Source organism: Cricetulus griseus, chromosome 3, assembly GCF_003668045.3.
Source record: "Cricetulus griseus strain 17A/GY chromosome 3, alternate assembly CriGri-PICRH-1.0, whole genome shotgun sequence".
NCBI classification, from domain to species: Eukaryota; Metazoa; Chordata; class Mammalia; order Rodentia; family Cricetidae; genus Cricetulus; species Cricetulus griseus.
This window is the reverse complement of record NC_048596.1, coordinates 281,658,519-281,678,583: the sequence shown is the minus strand read 5'-3', so window position 1 is coordinate 281,678,583 and position 20,065 is coordinate 281,658,519. Positions and strand designations below refer to the sequence as shown.

Here is a 20,065-nt window from a genome sequence, read left to right as displayed (position 1 = left end):
TTAGTGTCTTTCTGGTCTTTCCATTCCTGCCTGCAGCTGGCCAAACATGGACTCAATGTCGTACTTATCAGCCGGACACTGGAAAAGCTACAGGCCATTGCAGAAGAGATTGGTGAGTGACCCTACACAGCAAGGGAGGTATGTGTGTGGGACTGGGCAAGCATGGCACTGTCTTGCCTGTTCATGCCACATCTGCTTCCTGAAGCCTGGGCTGCCATCTGTCCTCTGTACACAGAAGGAACCAATATGCAAAGGGAAGGGCAAAGTGGAAGGCACAGGCTGCCACCCTGAATTCTGTGGCCTGAGTGAAGGAGGAATTTTCTCTGGGCCTTTAACCTTCAGAATCAGCCCTGCTCAGCCAGAGCCTCAGCTGCCTCTTAGCTTCCATCCCTCCCTTTAAAGCCAGAAATGGTGTCAGTTTTTTGTGTCTATGCTCTGCTCCTTGCAGAGAGAATGATAAATGGTCATCAGGTTAAAAAAGGAAAAGAAAAGAAAAGAAAAGGAAAGGAAAGGAAAGAAAAAAGAGATATGATTCAGGGCTACCATGTAAGTTTTACGTGGTACAACCCTAAAAGACATTTTTTACAGATGTTTTATTATTTTGAATTATTTAGACTTTTTAAAATGGAAATGACCATAATCCTTATTTTTATGTATTTAATTTTAATAATTACTAAGGTAATAATGAACTGACATATCAAGGCAAAAGGTGTGAGTCTTTAATTATGAAGGTTTTTTGAACTATAGCAGGCTGTCCTGGGCCAGCCTTGTTTCTTTGGGGGAAGTTCAGAATGGAAGAAGAGTGTGGGGGCGGGGGCTACGAGGTCAAACTGGAGGCTCAGTGACCTTGCAATGATGAATCTGGCTTTTGTTCTGCATCTGGGAATTAGGAGTCACTCTGATTAGGATAGGCATTCTTGAGCATTTCCCTCGAGATGTTGAATGTGCTTTTTATCGTGTTATTGGAAGGCAAGTCATGTCGTTTATGTTAAAGGATCCCTGGCTCTCACACTGTGTCTCATGAGCTTGATCTAGAGGAGCTGGGTCTAGACACAAAGCTAAGGCACTTCTGAGAGAGACTGGGATGCTCTACCTGCAGCTGTTACTGCTGCCCGAAAAAGCCTTCACCATGTACATGAGCACAAAACTGTGACAAGGCGCTGAACTTGGAGGGGTTAAAGAATGGGTTTCTTGGACAAGTTAGTCGGCTACACTTATCCTCAATATTGCTGCTCTGGAAAATGGGAAGAAGAGTGTCTACTCCCTCAGGTTGTAGGTGGACGAGCACAGGACACATGCAAAGGATACCTGTGTCTATACTGAGGGAACTTGTGTCTGCAGAGCTGGGAAAACATCAGATGGTGTTTACAGCCCTCCTACACGGACTCAAACTTGAGTTTATGTCAATCAGCTGGTGGCTTGTGTAGCTCAGTCTGGCTCAGGCCAGTGTGTCTAAACCAGCAGGTTCAGGGTAGAGACAGATCTAGGTATCTAACAAGATTCCCAATGGTTTTGATATGAATCTGAGAAGTACAGTCCCAACTCTTTTTTTTTTAAAGATATTTCATTGTTATTTTTAATTGTGTTTATGTGTGTATGTCTGTATGGGTGTGTACACATGTGTGAAGGTGACTGGAGATGCTAGGTGAGGTTGTCAGATCCCCTGAAGCCAGAGTTACAGGTGTTGTGAGCCACCTAATGTAGCCGCTGGAAACCAGCCTTGGGTCTCCCTTAAGACCAGAAAGTACTGTTGACTGTTCAACCATCTTTCCAGTCCCACAAAATCCGTCTTAATGCTGGGGACTTCATGGTCAAGAGGGATGATTCTACTTATGCTTGCTAGAAATACCTGTGGTCTCTCACACAGAATGGACCACTGGAAGCCATGTGAAGATTGTACAAGCAGATTTTACCAAAGAAGACATCTATGACCATATTAAAGAAAAACTAAAAGGCTTAGAAATTGGAATTTTAGGTAAGTAAATTGAAAAAAATGCAGTTCTTGGTTTTACAATTAAGTATGATAATCCCTTAGTTACAGTTTATTTTATGACAGCTTAGATAAAACCCACAACTATGTTGTAGTATTAAACTGAATGTTGAAGTCCCCTTTGGGAGGGGCCTGGTTAGATGGCTTGATGCATAAAGACATCTGTCACTAAGTCTGATGACCTGAGTTCAATCCCAAGGATCCATATGGTGGAAGGCTAGAACTGAGTTCTTCAAGTTGTTCTCTGCAACACATGTGCCATGGCATACATGTACTTTCTTTCCCTGTCTCTCTGTCTCTGTCTCTGTCTCTGTCTCTCTCTCTCTCTCTCTCTCACACACACACAGATTAAAAAAGGACTCACTTCTTACTCAGAAATCAAAATGTTTTTCTGTATTTATAGAGAAGACATCTTGCTATCACACATAGAGTGCACTCTCGGCATTACATAGGAGAAAGTAAGACTTGAATTTTAAAGTGTCCCTAAAATTTAAGCCATGATTACATTTTCATAAGTAGAAAATATAAAAATACACCAATGAAGAAGAAATTGGAAAGGATGGATAGACACAAGAAGGACAAATTTCTTAAAGCCCTCCAGACCTGGCAGCAGCATTTTGGTGTGTATCCTTCAAGGTACAAACAAGCTTTTTCAAAACTGGGATTGCATCTACCTACTGCTTTGTATCATTAAAACCAGAAACACAGAGCTGGAGGTACAGGTTGGCTGGTAGAGGGCTTGTCCCATCTCCGGCGCCTTACATGTCATGTGCATGTCAGTGCACACCTGTAATCCAAGCACTCAGGAGTGGGAGGGAAGAGGATTGGAAGTTCTTACCGTCAGATGCATGGTTAGAAAACCTTGTATCACAAGTGTTGTTTCCTAATGTGTTTACATTCTGAATAGCCATAGCCATATTCTCTCTCTCTCTCTCTCTCTCTCTCTCTCTCTCTCTCTCTCTGTACATATGAAGCCAGTGGTCAATGTCAGGCATCTTCTTCTATTACTCTCCATCTTATATTTTGGATCAGGGTGTTTCACTGAACCCAGAGTTCACTGGTTCAGCTAGGCTCACTGCCCAGTGAGCTCCAGCAGTACTGGGATCATAGATATGCACTGCCATGTGTCCGTAAGCCACCAGGGTGGGTGCTGGGAATGGAACTCTGGTCCTTTGCAAGAGCAGCTAGTGCTCTTACTCAATGGCCAGCTCTCCAGCTCCCATCTCCCTTCCTCCCTCCCTCCCTCCCTCCCTCCCTCCCTCCCTTCCTTCTTCCTTTCCTATTTAATGTAGGTACCGGGCATCTAACTCAGGTCCCCATGTTCCTGCAACAGTCACTTTATTCACTGGGTCATCTCCCTAGCCTACAACTACTTCCCTTGTCTTTATTAAATCATATTGCAATGAGCACCCATATACAGCAATCATTTTGCACGTGTTTCTGTAGGAAGATTTCCCACCTGTTCTGACACCCTTTGCTTTGCCTCTTCCTGCCAGTCAACAATGTTGGAATGCTCCCTAGCCTGCTCCCAAGCCATTTCTTGAACACTCCCGGTGAGATCCAGGTGAGCTTCTTCCCTTTGAGTCTGCTTGTTTTTCAGCCAGATATGGACCCTTCACTTGGTCACCAGGACTCATGGAAGAGAAATGCGGACCAGGTCAGGCCAAACTCTGCTGCGTGGTGACTGTCCTGATATTTTTCTCTTCACCCTAGAACTGGATATAAAGTGTGTACTTTTCATCTATGCCCATCAAAAATCTTCCTAACCACTATAACATTCGTCTGGGACTCTGTGCTCCTTCATAAAAGGGGAATTCTGCCCAATAAATTCACAGCTCTAGTGTCATGGGAGCAGCCAACTTCTGGCCATGTCTGTCTTCCCAGGTGATGAGATGTAGCCGACTTTCAGCGATAGGGAAGTCTAGACATCTCAGTATTTAAGCACGTCATCTCCCCTTAGATACCAAAGTCCCTGAGCCTTCAAGTTTCTGATAAAATGGCATCATGCTTTGTCGCGCCTATCTCGACCAGCAAGAAGGACACGACCACGACTCTTCTTCAAGCAGTTTATTCAGGAACCTTGTACATCAGCTTCTCCTTCTACCTCTACCTCAGCTTCTCCTCAGCTTCTCTCTCTGCTTCTTCTCTCTGCTTCTTCTATATCTCCCAGCCCCCTGGCAAGCCCTTAAAAGCAAGCTTATTACCCAGTTAACTCATGACACCTGGCAATCCCAGATAGCAAGCTCATTACCCAATTAGCTCACGCCACCTGGCGATCCTGGATAGGTCACAGCTGGAGGAGGCACACCAGATCCACTAAGCGCTTCCAAATAAGGCTTGTTTACAGCTAAGCTCCATCTCCTGGCATCCAGCCAGGCGCCATCTTGGGGTGTGGCTCCCCACAATGCTTCACTGCCAGGATGAACATGTCTTCCTCTTGGTAACTTATCTCTAACATGATGTAAATGTGTGAGGACAGTTAAGCATAGTGTTTACAGAATAAAGACAAAGCCATTCAAGTCTGTAAATGTTCAGTACAGATGTTAATTGTTTTTGAAAAAAAATTAAATTGATTTTATTAAAATTTTTTTCTTTGACATTTTAAAATTTTACTCTAATTTTAAAGTTTTCCCTTGACAATTTCTTGCATGTATGTATGTATGTATGTATGTATGTATGTATGTATGTATATAATCTCTGCTCCCTTCTGTTTCCCTCTTACTCCTTCTTCCTAGTAAGTCCCCTCCTGTTTTCATTCTTTAAAAATTAAACACCATATTTTATTAATTCTTGGGAACTATTCACCCTCCACTCCTTACTTCTCCCAGATCCATCTCACCCCTCCCACCCTTTTCCTATTTTGTGTCTTCTGTTTTTCAATGACACAGAATCAGATTGTGTTGCCCATGTACTCAAGGATGTGGAGCCTTCCATTGGAGCATGGTTGACCTAACAGGGCTACACCCTTAGAGAGAACCTCTTTTTCCTCTCCCAGAAGCCATCAACTGTCAATAACTCCTTAGCTTGAGCTGGGGACTCATTAGCCCCTCACCACTCCATGCTGGAATGTAGACTGGCTTGATCTTATGCAGGCAACCACAGTTCCTGTGAGTTCATGAGTTCAATGGTTATGGTATATACAGAAGACATTATCATTTCTTCTTCTTCTTCTTCTTCTTCTTCTTCTTCTTCTTCTTCTTCTTCTTCTCCTCCTCCTCCTCCTCCTCCTCCTCCTCCTCCTCCTCCTCCTCCTCCTTCTAACAAACAAATGAGTTTTATTAGGGTTGCTTGCATGAGCATGGATGGATTGTTATTTCCTAGGGAATGGGCAATTTGTCAGTGGCTATACTACTGAAGAAAAAAATGACAACCCCAACCCTATCAGCAGCCAGCAACACCCCGGGAAGGTGTGCTTTTGAAAGTTTTTGATCCATAGTTAGTGGAACCCAAGAGTGTAGAGTCTGTGAATGCTGGGGGCTCACTGCACGTGGCCCAGATTCTGTGGCTGGAGAATTCTAGAGAGGCCAGACTTGTAGCTGCCATTGTAGGGCAGGAGAAGAATTTTTAAAAATGTATTGAACAGCCCTTGAAGGCACTTGTTTACTGACCCTTTCTATAGCCCAGATTTTTTTTTTTACAGATTTTTATTTGAATTAGAAACAAGATTGTTTTACTTGACAATCCCAGTTCCCTCTCCCTCCCGTCCTCCCCTACCACCCCACTCCCCCATCAACTAAAACCCTACCTATCACATATCCTTTCTTTTTCTCTTGGATGATGAGGCCTTCCATAGGGTGTCATCAGAGTCTGTCATATCCTTTGGGATAGGGCCTAGGCCCACCCCCGTGTGTCTTGGCTCAGGGAGTATCCCTCTATGTGGAATGGAATTCCAAAGTCCACACCTGTGCTAGGGATAAGTACTGAACTACTACAGGAGGTCCTGTAGATTTCTGAGGTTTCCTCACAGAAACCCATGTTCCTGAGGTCTGGATCAGTCCCATACTGGCATCCCAGCTATCAGTCTGGGGAGCAAGAGTTCCCCGATGTTCAGGTCGGCTGTTTCTATGGGTTTCACCAGCCTGGTCTGGACCCCTTTGCTCTTTACTCCTCCTTCTCTGGATTCTAGTTCAGTTTAGTGATTAGTTGTGGGTGTCTGCTTCTACTTCCACCAGCTGCTGGATTAGGGCTATCGGGTAGCATATAAGTCAGTCATCAATCTCATTATCAGGGGAGTGCATTTAAGGTAGCCTCTCCTCTGTTGTTTAGATTGTTAGCTGGTGTCATCTTTGTAGATCTCCAGACATTTCCCTAGTGCCTGATTTCTCTGTAAACCTAAAATGTCTCCCTCTATTATGGTATCTCCATTCTTGTTATCTTCTATTCTTCCCCTGACTCAACCTTTCTGCTCCCTCATGTCCTCTGCATCCCTCCTCTTCTCCCCTTCTCATTCTCCTAGCTCCCTCCCCCCTCTTCCCGTGCTCCCCATTTGCTCAGGAAATCTTGACCCTTTCCCCTTCTCCAGGGGACCATATATGTCTCTCTTAGGGTCCTCCTTGTTCACTAGCTTCTCTGGCAGTGTGGATTGTAGGCTGGTAATCCTTTACTCTATGTCTAAAATCCACATATGAGTGAGTACATACCATGTTTGTCTTTTTGTGATTGGGTTACCTCACTCAGAATGGTTTCTTCTAGTTCCATCCATTATCCTGCAAATTTCAAGATTCCATTGTTTTGTTCCGTATAGCCCAGATTTTGAGGTGGTGGGGTTTACCCCAGTCTGGGCAGGTTGTCATGCTTCCGTGCCTCAGTTCCTTAGGTGTCCCTGCCATCCGTTTAAGTCCTGTATCTGCTGCCTGGCCTATGACACCAGGTATCCCAGCTTCTTTTCTGTTGCTGTGGTAAAACACTCTGACCAAAAGCAACTTGTGCAAGGGGAGGGGTTTGTTTGGCTTATTCTTCCAGGTCACAGTTCAATCATCAAGGGAAGTCAAGGCAGGAACTTGAAATCTTGGAGGAATGCTGCCTGCCTGCTGGATGGCTGGCTCACAGTCTCAGGCTCAGCTAAGCTTTCTTTCATAGACCAGGACCACCTGCCTAGAGATAGTTCTGCGTATAGCATGCTGAGACCTCTTCTATCGATCATCACTCAAGACATTACCTACAGATATGTCCACAGGCCCATCTAGCCTGTTCAGTACTCAATTGAGATTCCTTTCTCAGGTGACTTGATAAGACACCAGGTCACCGGGACTGGCTGCTTAGCCTCACCACCCCCTCTCCAAGTGTACTTTCTGTTTCACACTCCCTATTTCAAGTCTGTCTTTCTCTTCAGCAGCTCCGTTACCACACTTCTCTTTATGTCTGCATTTGTGCTCTTGTCTGTGTCTTCCTCTTTTCCTCTCTCTGCCTTGGGTAAGAGGATTCTAGCATTCCTGAGGGAGTTACTCTCTGGACAGTTACAGGTATTTCCAGGTTCTTGTTCAAACAAACAAAAAACAATTGAGGAAGCGCACACACATTATATGAAGTGTCAAGAACTTCTTGAGAGGAAAATCGATAACGCCCAATCAGTATGCTGTAAGAGTACAGCCAGCACTGTGAGCTGGTGTGCTCAAGACTGGTTAAGGAGAGGAGGAGGGGGTTTTCTAAGGGGAGTCATCTGGGCGGTTCTCTGTTTTGAGTGACAGGCTTGCTCACTGTATGTGCTTTCCCATGTTGCATCTCATTTTAATCATATGCATGTTCAATTATAGATATAATATGGCAAATATAGATATAAGTGGCTTTCCCCTAAAAATTTACTCAGAGGACAGATTTCCCTTCCTGTGCAGGCATCCATAACCAACTTCTCCATCTCAGATATGTCTTGGAGCATACCTGAATGGAAACCGAGTCACCAAGGGCTTGCTAAGGAGCAACATATGCCATTATGTGGATCAGGGTGTGCTTGCAGCCCATTCAGATGGAAGTCCCATGCTGATAAGTGCATCACTAGGAGAGGGTTGTGTAAAAAACCCAAGCCATGGTCCCAGGTTGTTCAGTCATCCCCATGCCTACTTGCTTCACTAGCATTTTCTTTTCCTGTCTTCTCTAGCTCAGAACCTCCATCTTTCTTTTTTTTTTTCCGGGGTGGTGGTGGTGTTGATTTTGAGACAGGATTTCTCTGTGGCTTTGGAGGCTGTCCTGGTAATAGCTCTTGTAGACCAGGCTGGTCTCGAACTCACAGAGATCCACCTGCCTCTGTCTCTTGAGTGCTGGGATTAAAAGCGTGCGCCACCAATGCCTGGCTCAGAAACTCCATCTTGTATTATCTGACTGTTCACCTTTTTATCCTCTATGCTGTTGTCTTTTAAACCCCACTTTGCTGACCCTTCATTGTCTAGCTGGAATTTCAACACAGTTTTCCACGATGATTCGGTTCCTCCTAGTAAGTCTATCTGTAGTTGAAAATAAAATGTCTCAGTAAATCTTACCTCCTGGCCAACGCAGCTCCAGACATGGCCCACTATAGAAGGATAGGATTGCTTCTCAGGGCAGAGAGGCAGACTGCAGTGCAGCCGAGGTCCAGCGTGGCAGAGGGTATCATTCCAGAGGCGCTAGCCCCCGGGAAACCGCACATTCAAAACTTGAAGTGTGGAGGGGGAGGCGAGGGGAGGGGGTGGGAGGGAGAACTGTGGTTGGAATGTAAAATAAAATTTAGAAGAATAAATAAATTATAAAACAATTGAAGTGTGCTTTCCTTTGGACGCACACCTCTTTTGCTTGTCAGAAGCTGGCCCACCATCAGAGACTAGGGACCATCTCTGTCTTCCTTTCGCATCTATTATTCTACTTCCTTCTGAATTTCTGAGGCAACTCTCCTGCTGAGGCTCACACATGGGCAGGACCACAGGGCAATGTCACCAAGCCTCATCTAGGAGCCAGAGTGCAGGTGGAGCTTGCGATGGAGCTGCTGGAACTCAGCTTTTTCCCATTCAATGATTCGTTAGCACCAACTTATTCCCAGGATGGTTCTCTGAGGACTGGGCTGACGTGTCTGTAATTATTTATTGCAGAGTCTCATCCACTGCAACATCACTTCTGTAGTCAAGGTATGTGATGGACATGTGTGCTAAACACATTAAAGTGCTCCTTGAACTGAAATTCAACTGCTCTTAGCCACAGGCTGCCTTACTCTGCTCTCATCAGGTCATTCTCTCCAGTATCTGAACACTGTTTCTGCATTCGAATGCAGAAACCAACACTTCCTCAGGATTTTAAAGCAATTCCCTAAAAATTAATATTTTAAGAAATGCTTATTTGTTTCTAAGAGAAGGGCATTCACTATGTCAGGAGGGCCTGGGTTTTCTAGTTGTTTTGTTGTTCAGTATTTGTTGAATTGAGCTTAAAGTCATCTATGGATTAGGCACTTCATTAAAAAAATTCATTGTTTTATTATTTTAAAATTATGTGTATATATGTATACCTGTGTGTGGGTAGGTGCACTTGAATACCACACATGTGACATGCACTGGAGCTGGAATTACAGGCAGTTGTGAGCTGCCTGACATGGGTTCTGAGAGAGTAGTTCATGCTCTTAACCCCTGAGTCCCGTCTCTAGCCCAGTAATCCTTTGTTATGTGTGGTTTAGTTGTCTGTGGTCAGCCATGGTTCCGGAATGCTAAAAGGAAGATTCTCTGCTTTAAGAAAGACACTGGACCACATTCATGTAACTCTTACTAGGGTATACTATTATAATTGTTATATTTTATTATTAGTCATTAATGTGTGTGTCTGTGTGTCTGTGTCTGTGTGCCTATGTTTGCATGTGTCCATACACACAGAGGCCAAAAGAGGAGTCTTCCCCATCCTTCTTCACCTTATTCCCTCAAGACAGGGGCTCTCACTGAACCTAAAGGCTTGGGTTTTGCTAAGCTGGAAGCCAGCAGGCCCCAGAAATCCTGCCCCTGTTCCCCAGCACTGGGGTTACAAATGTGTACAGCCACACTCAACTTTTTTGTGTGGGTGCTAGAGGTCCAAACATAGATCTTACCTGCTGAGCCACTTGCCCAGTCTCTTTTGCACAGTAACAAGATTAACTATGTGTGTGTGTGTGTGTGTGTGTGTGTGTGTGTGTGTGTCTCATCTACTGTGGTGTTCTAAGCTCAGCTCATCAGCTAATTAGTTGGACAGCACAAGACAAGTGTTAGATGGAGCAGCTGGGGAGAGGGCTTACTTAGTTACCTGGCAGGCATGAGGTCTTGAATTCAAACCCCAGGTATAATGTTTATATGCCTGTTATCCCAGTGGTGTTGAGGCAGGAAGCAGAGACAGGTAGATCCCTGGAAACTTGTGAGCCTGCTAAAGTGACACACATGGTGAGGTTCCAGCCAATGAGAACTCAACCCATCTCAAACAACAGATGGAAGGTGCCTGAGGACACTGAAGTTCTTCTGCCTCTGTGCTATGCACACCATACATGCACCTCTCCTTATACAGAGACACACAACAGTGTTGGGTGAAGCAATGTCTTGGGTATGTAGAGCTCCTGGGCCCTTTGGTTTGAGTCAGCTGCAGAATCATTTATACTGATTTCCTCAAGGCTAGTCTGTTTATGCCTTTGTGTGAAGAAGAAAAGGGCTTTCCCCCTGGAAAGACAGCTTAGGATCAGGTGTTACTTAAAAACGGACACGTCCAGATTCTGTGTGACACGGTGAGCAAAATGCTTAGTGTGAGCAAAATGTTTCCCCTTCCTCTGAGTGCTGGAGCCCTCTACCTCCACCACACTACACAGCTAGTGAGTGGGCTCTGAGCTTTCTGCCTACAATCTAGCTCATCCATGAAGTCCACAACTGTGTGTGGTAGCCTGTTGATCTCTCTTGGCAACCAACAGTACTAGGGAAGAGTGAGGTAGGGACTCTGATTTTGGGTTGTTGGTGTGTGTGGGCTCAGTTTCAGGGGCTGAAACCTGAAATGGCTGAGGAGAACTGGTTTTCTGCTCTCAGGAGGGGAAGCTGGTCAGTGCCCTTCTCCCCATGCAGCTATTTTCAGGTGGGTAAGCTGAATTGGCAATAGATACTTCATCACTGGTTGTTTTCCTGTCGGCACTGGCATGTTACAGCTTCCTGCTTGGTCATTACCAAGGGCTCACAGACTTTGTGTGCCGAGCAGTGGGCAACTTTTTAAAAAATTCCCAGCTGATGTGGCTTTAAGGGTTATGTATTCAACCATTGTTGAAGACTCACCATTCAAACATTTTTACATCATTTTAAACACTGTTCTTCCAATATTAGACTGTTTGGTCATCTAGGTTTCCCCAAAGGGATCTGACAACCTTCTGATTCCTTTAGTGAAGAAACACTTTGCTTTGTATTTTTAAAAAGTTTTGTATTTTATAGACATTGAATTCTCTAAGCAACAAAGAAAATAAATTAAAGCTCAGCTTCTAAATACACCACCACACCTTCATTAGGCTGGCTGGCTGGAAGCATGATCGGCATCTCTTAAGTATTTCAAAGATGCTGACTGGGAGCAGTGTGTACAAGCAAGCATACACTCTTGCTGGTCAAGGGCAGAGATGGGAGAAGGTGTGGGGAATCGGGAAGGTGGGAAGTCGATGTTATAGTTAATCTTGTTACTGTGCAAAAGAGACTGGGCAAGTGGCTCAGCAGGTAAGATCTATGTTTGGACCTCTAGCACCCACACAAAAAAGTTGAGTATGGCTGTACACATCTGTAACCCCAGTGCTGGGGAACAGGGGCAGGATTTCTGGGGCCTGCTGGCTTCCAGGTTAGCAAAACCCAAGCCTTTAGGTTCAGTGAGAGCCCCTGTCTTGAGGGAATAAGGTGAAGAAGGATGGGGAAGACTCCTCTTTTGGCCTCTGTGTGTATGGACACATGCAAACATAGGCACACAGACACAGACACACAGACACATACACACCCTGATAAAAGCAGCTCAAAGAGAGAGGAAGATAGTTCGGCTATAGTTTGAGGGTATGGTCTATTATGGTGGTAAAGCAGGCAGCTGGTCACATTAGGTCCAAAGTCAGGGGCAGAGAGTGATGAGAGCTGGTGCTTAGCTCCCTCTCTCCTCTTTATCAGTCCAGGACTCCAACCCAAGGAATGGTGCCACCCACACTCAGGGAGGTCTTCCCTCCTCAGTTAAACATTTCTGGAAGCACTTTCACAGACACAACCCAGATTTGTGTCTTTAAGTGACTCCAGATCCTATCAAACTGTGATAAAGATTAACCACCAGAGAGACTAGACACTGGGAACTTTGATGCAGGGACAGATGGTGCCCAGGGCTGTCTGTGTAACTGAGATCATTCACCCATTAAGCTAGTGAGCTCACAGAAGAGACACTGAGGATGCTCAAGAGTATCCAAAAGGTGCAAGTGGTTCCCCTAGAGTATTGTGTGAGTGTGTGAGTGTTTATATGAATGTATGTGCATGTGTGTTTATGTGTGTTTATATGCATGTGTGTGTTTATATGCGTGTGTGTTTATGTGTGTGTCTGTGTGTGTTTATAATCATGTGTGTGTTTATATGCATGTGTGTGCCTGTGAGTTTGTGTTTATATGCGTGTGTGTGTTTATGTCTGTGTCTGTGTGTGTTTATATTCATGTGTGTGTTTATATGCATGTGTGTGCCTGTGTGTTTATGTGTGTGTTTATATTCATGTGTGTGTTTATATGCATGTGTGTGCCTGTGTGTTTATGTGTGTGTTTATATGCATGTGTGTGTTTATGTGTGTATTTATATGCATGTGTGTGTTTATGTGTGTGTTTATGTGTGTGTTTATATGCATGTGTGTGTTTATGTGTGTGTCTGTGTGTGTTTATATTCATGTGTGTGTTTATATGCATGTGTGTGCCTGTGTGTATTTATATGCATGTGTTTGTACATGCGTGTGTATGTGTGTGTAGTTTAGAGATTGTGTGGGCTCAGTCTAGTCTTTCATCCTTCTCTCACTTGCCTCGGAAGCAGAGGCAGATGTTACAGAGTTCTGGGTCTTCCTTGCCGTAGGCCCACCCAGCCATAAGAAGACCATCTGGAGACTCTGACACAGAGGCCTGGTGTATGTGATGGGTACAGTGACAGGAGAGTCTCTCTAGAAGCTGCTGCAGGGCCCCTGGCCAACACGGGCACATGGGCACATTGCATTTGTGGCCATCAGTCTCCTTGTTTTCTCTCTCCCACTTCTGCAAACCTGTGCTGAGTAGGCTCAATTTAGGTGTACAGAAGATGCTAGACTCTTGTTCAGTGTTCTGCTAGTTCCCAATTTGTGGGTGAAGTGTGTGATGGCTGCCATACCCTTCCTTCATCCCTGTTATAGGGAGGACCTTGAGAACTCAGAAATAGCTCCTGCCGCCTTAAGCCAATCCCTATTTTTCCAGGGAGACTTTATAGGAAATAAACCAGAGGCTCTGGATAGCTAAGGTTTGTTATCTGTCTAGGTTGCTTGCTGTGGCTTCTAGCCAGGTTCTCAGGTTGCCAGAATGGCCTTTAAGGTTGCCAACAACTGTCAAGGTCTTCTGGGAAGATTAAGCTTCCGTAACTTCCTCCAAGGACCCTGTTCATTGCTACTTAGTTGCTTTTTCAAGGTTTAACCCTGGCCTTCTCTTATAGATGACACAGCTGGTTCTCAAGCACATGGAATCAAGGTAAGGCCTTTCACAGAAGTCTGGAGCCAGGTGGCCTTCCTGCCTTGGCAGCCACCTTGCTTGGGGACTGGGTGGTAGAGGGGTCTTGGTTCATCAAGCTGTTGCTTCAGCTTATGGTTAAAACCTATGAAGACAGAACACAGGGGTTATGGGGGGAAGGCCAGGCCAGCTTTTCACATATATGTGCATATGTGAAGGTCAAGAGTAACGTGTTTTAGAGGGAGATTGAGAACAGATGTTTCAAAACACATTAGCTTTCAAAGAAAATTAACTCATGTTGAACATAAAAGAAACAAGATGGCCTCAGATCAAGACCATGTCCTTTTTATTTGTGAATTCCATCTTCTGTCAGAATGAATACTCCATTTCTCTGGTAACTGCCCCCTCTCAGTCTCTAGCAGTTGGTATTTGGGTCACCCTATTACAACACTCATTAGGGGCTGGTTTTTATCACCTATTATTCATTAAGAGCAAATAGCTGATAGTTTAATTTTTCTAGAATAAGAGGGGGTAGCTTTGTTTTCTAATTTGCAGTTTCTTGCCACTGCACCCCAGGCATCTAACTGGGAAGATTAAAGAGAATTGAATTTCTCCCAGTAATGGGGAGGCTGAGGCAAGAGGATCACCACAAATGCAAGACCAATCTGGGTTCCATAGTAAGGTTGAAGCTAGCCTGGATTATATAGCAACATAAATATGTTTCAAGAAATGAAATAAACAAAAGACATTGAATGTCAAAAGATTAAGTAAGAGCCGCAAGAGCATAGGGTTATCTCAGTGAAACACATCCCATCTAAGATGGATTCCACAACATGACACATGCCCTACTGTGACAGGTCATCCCTGTGAGTCCAAAGGGACCCAGGGCATGTGGTCCCATTGAGACTGCAGAGTCCCTTCCTCCTTTCCTCTTGTCTGAGCCAATTTGGCTTTTTGTAGCTTGGCAGGGAAACAATAACAGAGCTCCTGTGTGGAGTACCAAGCCCTTTATGTCACACAACTGCAGAGTGACATCACTACACAATGTCCTCCTTGAGATCTTGGGGAATGTTTCCCTCACAGTTCTTGCAAAATCATCCCTCACGAAGTTGATTTTGTGGGTTCTGACAGTCCCAGCCCTTGGGTGTCTTTACTGCGGTGGGATGGAGCAGCCAACAGTGCAGCCTTTACTCTCTGCCTTTCAGTCGGAGAGGCCTCATCTTGAACGTTTCTTCTGGGATAGCCCTTCGTCCCTGGCCTCTGTATGCCCTGTACTCTGCTTCCAAGGTGAGTGACAAGTCATCCAAGTCTCTTCCTTCTTACTCCAAGAGTCTGCCGTACTCTTGGGAACCTAAGGGGCCTGTCTATAAGGGCAGGAGGAAGTGAACTCCAGGACCTGAGGTGTTTTCTCTCTCACTGCAGGCTTTTGTGTGCACGTTTTCCAAGGCCCTGCATGTGGAATACAGAGCTAAAGGAATCATTATCCAGGTGGGTGGGCAATTGTGGGCTCTCCCAAGTGGGAACCTTGGCTGGGTGGGTGGTACTCTGTCGTCCCTTGCAAAATAGGCTGTACATGTGAAGATGGGCTAAGCCATGCTGTTGGGTTTCCCTGACCAAGACCAGGCCAACTGCTGCCTCTACAACCCCTCCTGCTGCTGGGATTTCTGCTGGCCTCCCTTCAGCCTGGGTGTCGGTTGGAGAGGAAAATCGAGTATGGGTGTGGTAGCTCAAAAATGCTGTGGAGGGCTGGAGATGTAGCCTAGCACACACAAAGCCCGGAGTATCATCCACAGAACTGCATAAAAATGGGTGTGGCGGTGCATGCCTGTGATGTCAGCACTTAGTAGGTGGAGGCAGGAGTTTAGGGTGATCCTTGCTACACAGCAGTTTTAAGGTTAGCCTTAGCTACATGAGATGTCTGCGGGGAAACACTGTGACCCTTTGCTGCATGGTGATGTATTAAACAGACAATGAAGTCTGGCCTAACTATTGGGTCCTCCTTGATATGTGGAGAAGGAGCAAAAGAAACATGCTGGGACTAGGGGAGGGAAATGGATTTTCCTTGGGTGGGGTTTACCTGTGATGGGCTATGGACACCCCACACTTTGGTCCTTGGGCAATGGGAGGAGGAGCCGAGCCATTGTGGAGACTACCTGCACTAACTGAAACAGGTTGTCACTGCCATCCCTGGCCTAAACAATGAGATAGCCTAAGTGTCAGTGATTTTCATGTGCCTGGTTTAGTAGTACAGTCTGGGAAGGCGTTTTAGGAACTACTATTAGAGACGAAGTAGGCACAGTTAAAATTATATCTTTTTTCACATGTGTTACATGCATATGAGGGTATGTGTTGCATGTTCATGTGTGAGTGGGTATGTATGTGTGTGAGCAGGTATGTATGTGTGAGCAGGTATGTATTGTGTGAGCAGGTATGTATTGTGTGAGCAGGTATGTATGTGTGAGCAGGTATGTATGTGTGTGAGCAGGTATGTATGTGTGTGAGCAGGTATGTATTGTGTGAGCAGGTATGTATTGTGTGAGCAGGTATGTATGTGTGTGAGCAGGTATGTATGTGTGTGAGCAGGTATGTATGTGTGTGAGCAGGTATGTATTGTGTGAGCAGGTATGTATGTGTGAGCAGGTATGTATGTGTGTGAGCAGGTATGTATTGTGTGAGCAGGTATGTATTGTGTGAGCAGGTATGTATTGTGTGAGCAGGTATGATGTGTGAGCAGGTATGTATGTGTGTGAGCAGGTATATATGTATGTGAGCAGGTATGTATGTGTGTGAGCAGGTATGCATGTGTGAGCAGGTATGCATATGTGTGAGCAGGTATGTATTGTGTGAGCAGGTATGTATGTGTGTGAGCAGGTATGTATGTGTGTGAGCAGGTATGTATTGTGTGAGCAGGTATGTATGTGTGTGAGCAGGTATGTATTGTGTGTGAGCAGGTATGTATGTGTGATTGGGTATGTATATGTGTGAGCAGGTATGTATTGTGTGAGCAGGTATGTTTTGTGTGAGCAGGTATGTATGTGTGAGCAGGTATGTATTATGTGAGCAGGTATGTATTGTGTGTGAGCAGGTATGTATGTGTGAGCAGGTATGTATGTGTGAGCAGGTATGTATTGTGTGAGCATGTATGTATTGTGTGTGAACAGGTATGTATGTGTGATTGGGTATGTATATGTGTGAGCAGGTATGTATTGTGTGTGAGCAGGTATGTATGTGTGTGAGCAGGTATGTATGTGTGTGAACAGGATGTATGTGTGAGCAGGTATGTATTGTGTGAGCAAGTATGTATGTGTGATTGGGTATGTATGTGTGTACATGTGTGTGTGTGGGTTCTTAGGACGACCTTAGTTGTCTCTCATTAGTATATCAAGTACTTACCAACTGAGTTGTCTCTTGCTTCCTTGGCTCTGAATTTCATCCCAGTTCTGTCACATTACCCAAGCAATACTGGATAACTTGTTTAAATTGAGCCTCAGTTTCTCAATCCATGAAATGGGCCTTTATTATCACCATACATTTTGGCTACCATATAGCATCTAATAATTAAATATTTAATGAGTCCCTACATTATACACAAAGGTGTTTTCTCCACCAAAGTTAACTATAAGAATGAAAATACTATTTTGCTATCTATCTGAAAACTGGGTTTGGAATTTTTCTCTAAGAGTTATCCTTTGAGATCCTGGAAGCAGAGAACATGGATAAGAAGATAAAACACAGCATTAATTTACACAAGAACCAGTTCAAATAGACGAGCTGGCAAGTAAGTGGATTTAGTTATAGAACCACATAATTACAAAAGAGACGTGATGAAACCAGGGAAACTAAAATGAATTGCTTTTCTTCCTTTCTTTTTGGGAATTTTACTATAGGAGAGAGAGAGAGAGAGAGAGAGAGAGAGAGAGAGAGAGAGAGAGAGAGAGAGAGAGCCCACAAAGGCACATGAGTGGAAATCAGAAGAGTCAATTTTCTTTTTGTACCATGAGGTCACCTGGGCAAGCACCTTCACCTGCTGAGTCATCTTGACATCCCTGTTTTTTTTTTGTTTTTTTTTTTTTTTGTTTTTTTTCCTAACTGAAAATTTGAAGGTCTTTGCATCTACAGTAACATCAGAAGTCTGGTTTTCAGTCCTCAGTCAGGCTGCAGCATGTTTAGACATGGTTGCCCAGAGAACCATCAGTGCAGTGGTTTATAATTCTTACTACAACAGAAAAGATTGTGTGCACGACCCTAACAGGACGAGAGGGGGAGTCCAGAGCACCTTAGGTGGCTCCTGCTTTGGTTATGTGTATTAGAAGTAACACACAGAGCTGGGTGGTGGCACACACACCTTTAATCCCATTACTTGTGAGGCAGAGGCAGATGGATCTCTATGAGTTTGAGGGAAACCTGGTCTACAGAGTGAGTTCCCAGACAGGCTCCAAACCTGCAGAGAAACCCTGTCTCGAAAAACAAAACAAAACAGCAGCATACACAGAACCTCAGTCATTTAGCGTTGCCAGACTTAATATAGGATGTGCAATTAAATTTGATTTTCAAAGGAATGTGAATAAATTTGTCTGTTGAGACACAGTTTTACTAGTAGTCCCATTGGCCTTGGACTTTCAATTCCCTTCCCCCAGCCTTAGGACCAAAGGTCTGTGCCACCACTCCTGGCTGATTGACTTTCTGGTGTAAGTCCATTCAATGCAATACTTGGGACATAATTATGGTGACTATTTATGCTTGTCTGAACTCCAATTCTGAGTTCTTTTTATTTGTGTAAGTGGTGCTGGGAATCGAACTCTGGGCCCGTGCAGGCTCTCTACCTCTGAGTTTACCTCCAGCCCTCCCTGAACTTCAGCTTTCACTGTTGTGCAGCACCTTTGTTTTCTGGGTTTACCAGTTGCCCTGTGCACACTGAAGGGCAGTTGAGCATCTCAAGATGAGCAGTTGAGGCCTCGTCTTGAGCAATCAAACCTCCTGCTCTCCAGTTTTGTGCCAGCTTTGTGTCTTTTATCAAGGCTCTTAGAACAGTCCACAGGTAGAAAGGAACTGAGGGTGGATGGTGAAATGTGTGTTCATGTCTCGGTCTCCACTGGGGTATGCAGTTCTGTGTCATGCTCTTCATGTTTCTCTGCAGGTCCTGACCCCTTATGCTGTCTCAACTCCAATGACAAAGTATCTAAATACCAACATGGTGACCAAGACTGCCGATGAGTTTGTTAAAGAGTCCTTGAAATACATCGCTAGTGGAGATGAAACCTGTGGATGTCTTGCACATGAAATCTTGGTAGTTAATGCCTTATTTAGAAGCAAGGGAGGAAGGCTGTGACAACGTCCTTGGCACGATGGGGCTTGCTCTTTCTTGCTAGCGGGAAAGTCAGCCATTTTCTCTCACAGCAAGCTCACAGGGCCAGCATGCTACAGTACATCCAGAGAAAGCAGTAAGGGAAAGTAGTAAGAATTGAGGCATCTGTGCTCAGCCTATAAATAACACCAAGGCTCCCCTTAGTGGCTCCTGGGAGTTCTTGGGTAGGAAAAACAGAAACACCTGGATCGCTCCCACCTCCTTGGGCTCTGTGTTTCAGTAAAGGTGGCCCCTAAAGAAATGTTTTTCCTTTGCTATGAGTAAACAGGGAAGGAAGCATGGCAGAAAGAGCACAAAGCCACCTGGGAATGGGGCTTCCCGAAGGAATAGCAAATGCTCCATAGGGCAAAAAAAGAGGTGTAGAGTGGGGGTGGTCAGCACGAGCAATTTCTCTCTTGTTTTAACATGTCCTTCAGAAAGATCTTGTCAGGACGGTCAAAGGGCACTTAAAGAGACAGCTCGGATGTCCAAGAAGTTCACCGTTGCAAAGTGTCACAAGACCTTACGCATTAAAAAGAACTACTTGGCTTGACCATAGTCGTCAGAGAAAGCAATCCTTAAGTGATTGACTCTGAACTGGCTGAGTTGTAATTTCTTTGCTCTGCTCTTGTCTCAGACACTCATTTTTTTTCTGTTCCAGGCAATACTCCTGAACATGATCCCTTCCAGAGTCTTCTACAGCAGCGCCTTCCAGCGGTTCCTCCTGACACACTACTCAGATTACCTGAAGCGAAACATTAGCAACAGATAGTGGGGCCGGAGGTGGGGAGTGGGGGGTGGGGCTTAGGGGTGGGGCAGGGTGGGGTAGGATGAGGTAGGGCTGGAGGGGGTGTTGAGGGAGTGACCCAGAGTTCTTCGTTGGTGGTGGCGGCCAGAGGAGCAAGCACATTGCCCCCCTTCACTTGCCGAAAGGGAGCCCGCCACAGACACAGTGCTCAGTGGTTTGAGTCTGGCGATCTCAGGAAGAGCTGGGGTATAAAAGGGTGCATTTCCTATACAAAGGAGGCTGGCAATAAAAGAACCCCCTAAAGATAATAAATGTGCTGAGAAGACACCTCCGAGTCTCAGAATATTGAGTCAGAAT

At 45.0% G+C, this 20,065-nt stretch overlaps 1 protein-coding gene across 1 annotated transcript in view; it reads left to right on the top strand.

Annotated features, from left to right (window-relative positions):
- Hsd17b3 (hydroxysteroid 17-beta dehydrogenase 3) overlaps window positions 1-19,732 on the top strand; it is a 38,893-nt gene extending 19,161 nt beyond the window's left edge. The window contains exons 3-11 of the mRNA XM_027410024.1: window positions 37-112; window positions 1,868-1,975; window positions 3,487-3,554; window positions 9,046-9,081; window positions 13,603-13,637; window positions 14,822-14,903; window positions 15,039-15,104; window positions 18,754-18,903; window positions 19,622-19,732. Of these exons, the coding sequence (XP_027265825.1) occupies window positions 37-112; window positions 1,868-1,975; window positions 3,487-3,554; window positions 9,046-9,081; window positions 13,603-13,637; window positions 14,822-14,903; window positions 15,039-15,104; window positions 18,754-18,903; window positions 19,622-19,732 (732 nt within the window). The remainder of the gene's footprint in view (window positions 1-36; window positions 113-1,867; window positions 1,976-3,486; window positions 3,555-9,045; window positions 9,082-13,602; window positions 13,638-14,821; window positions 14,904-15,038; window positions 15,105-18,753; window positions 18,904-19,621) is intronic.
- Window positions 19,733-20,065: the final 333 nt, after the last annotated feature.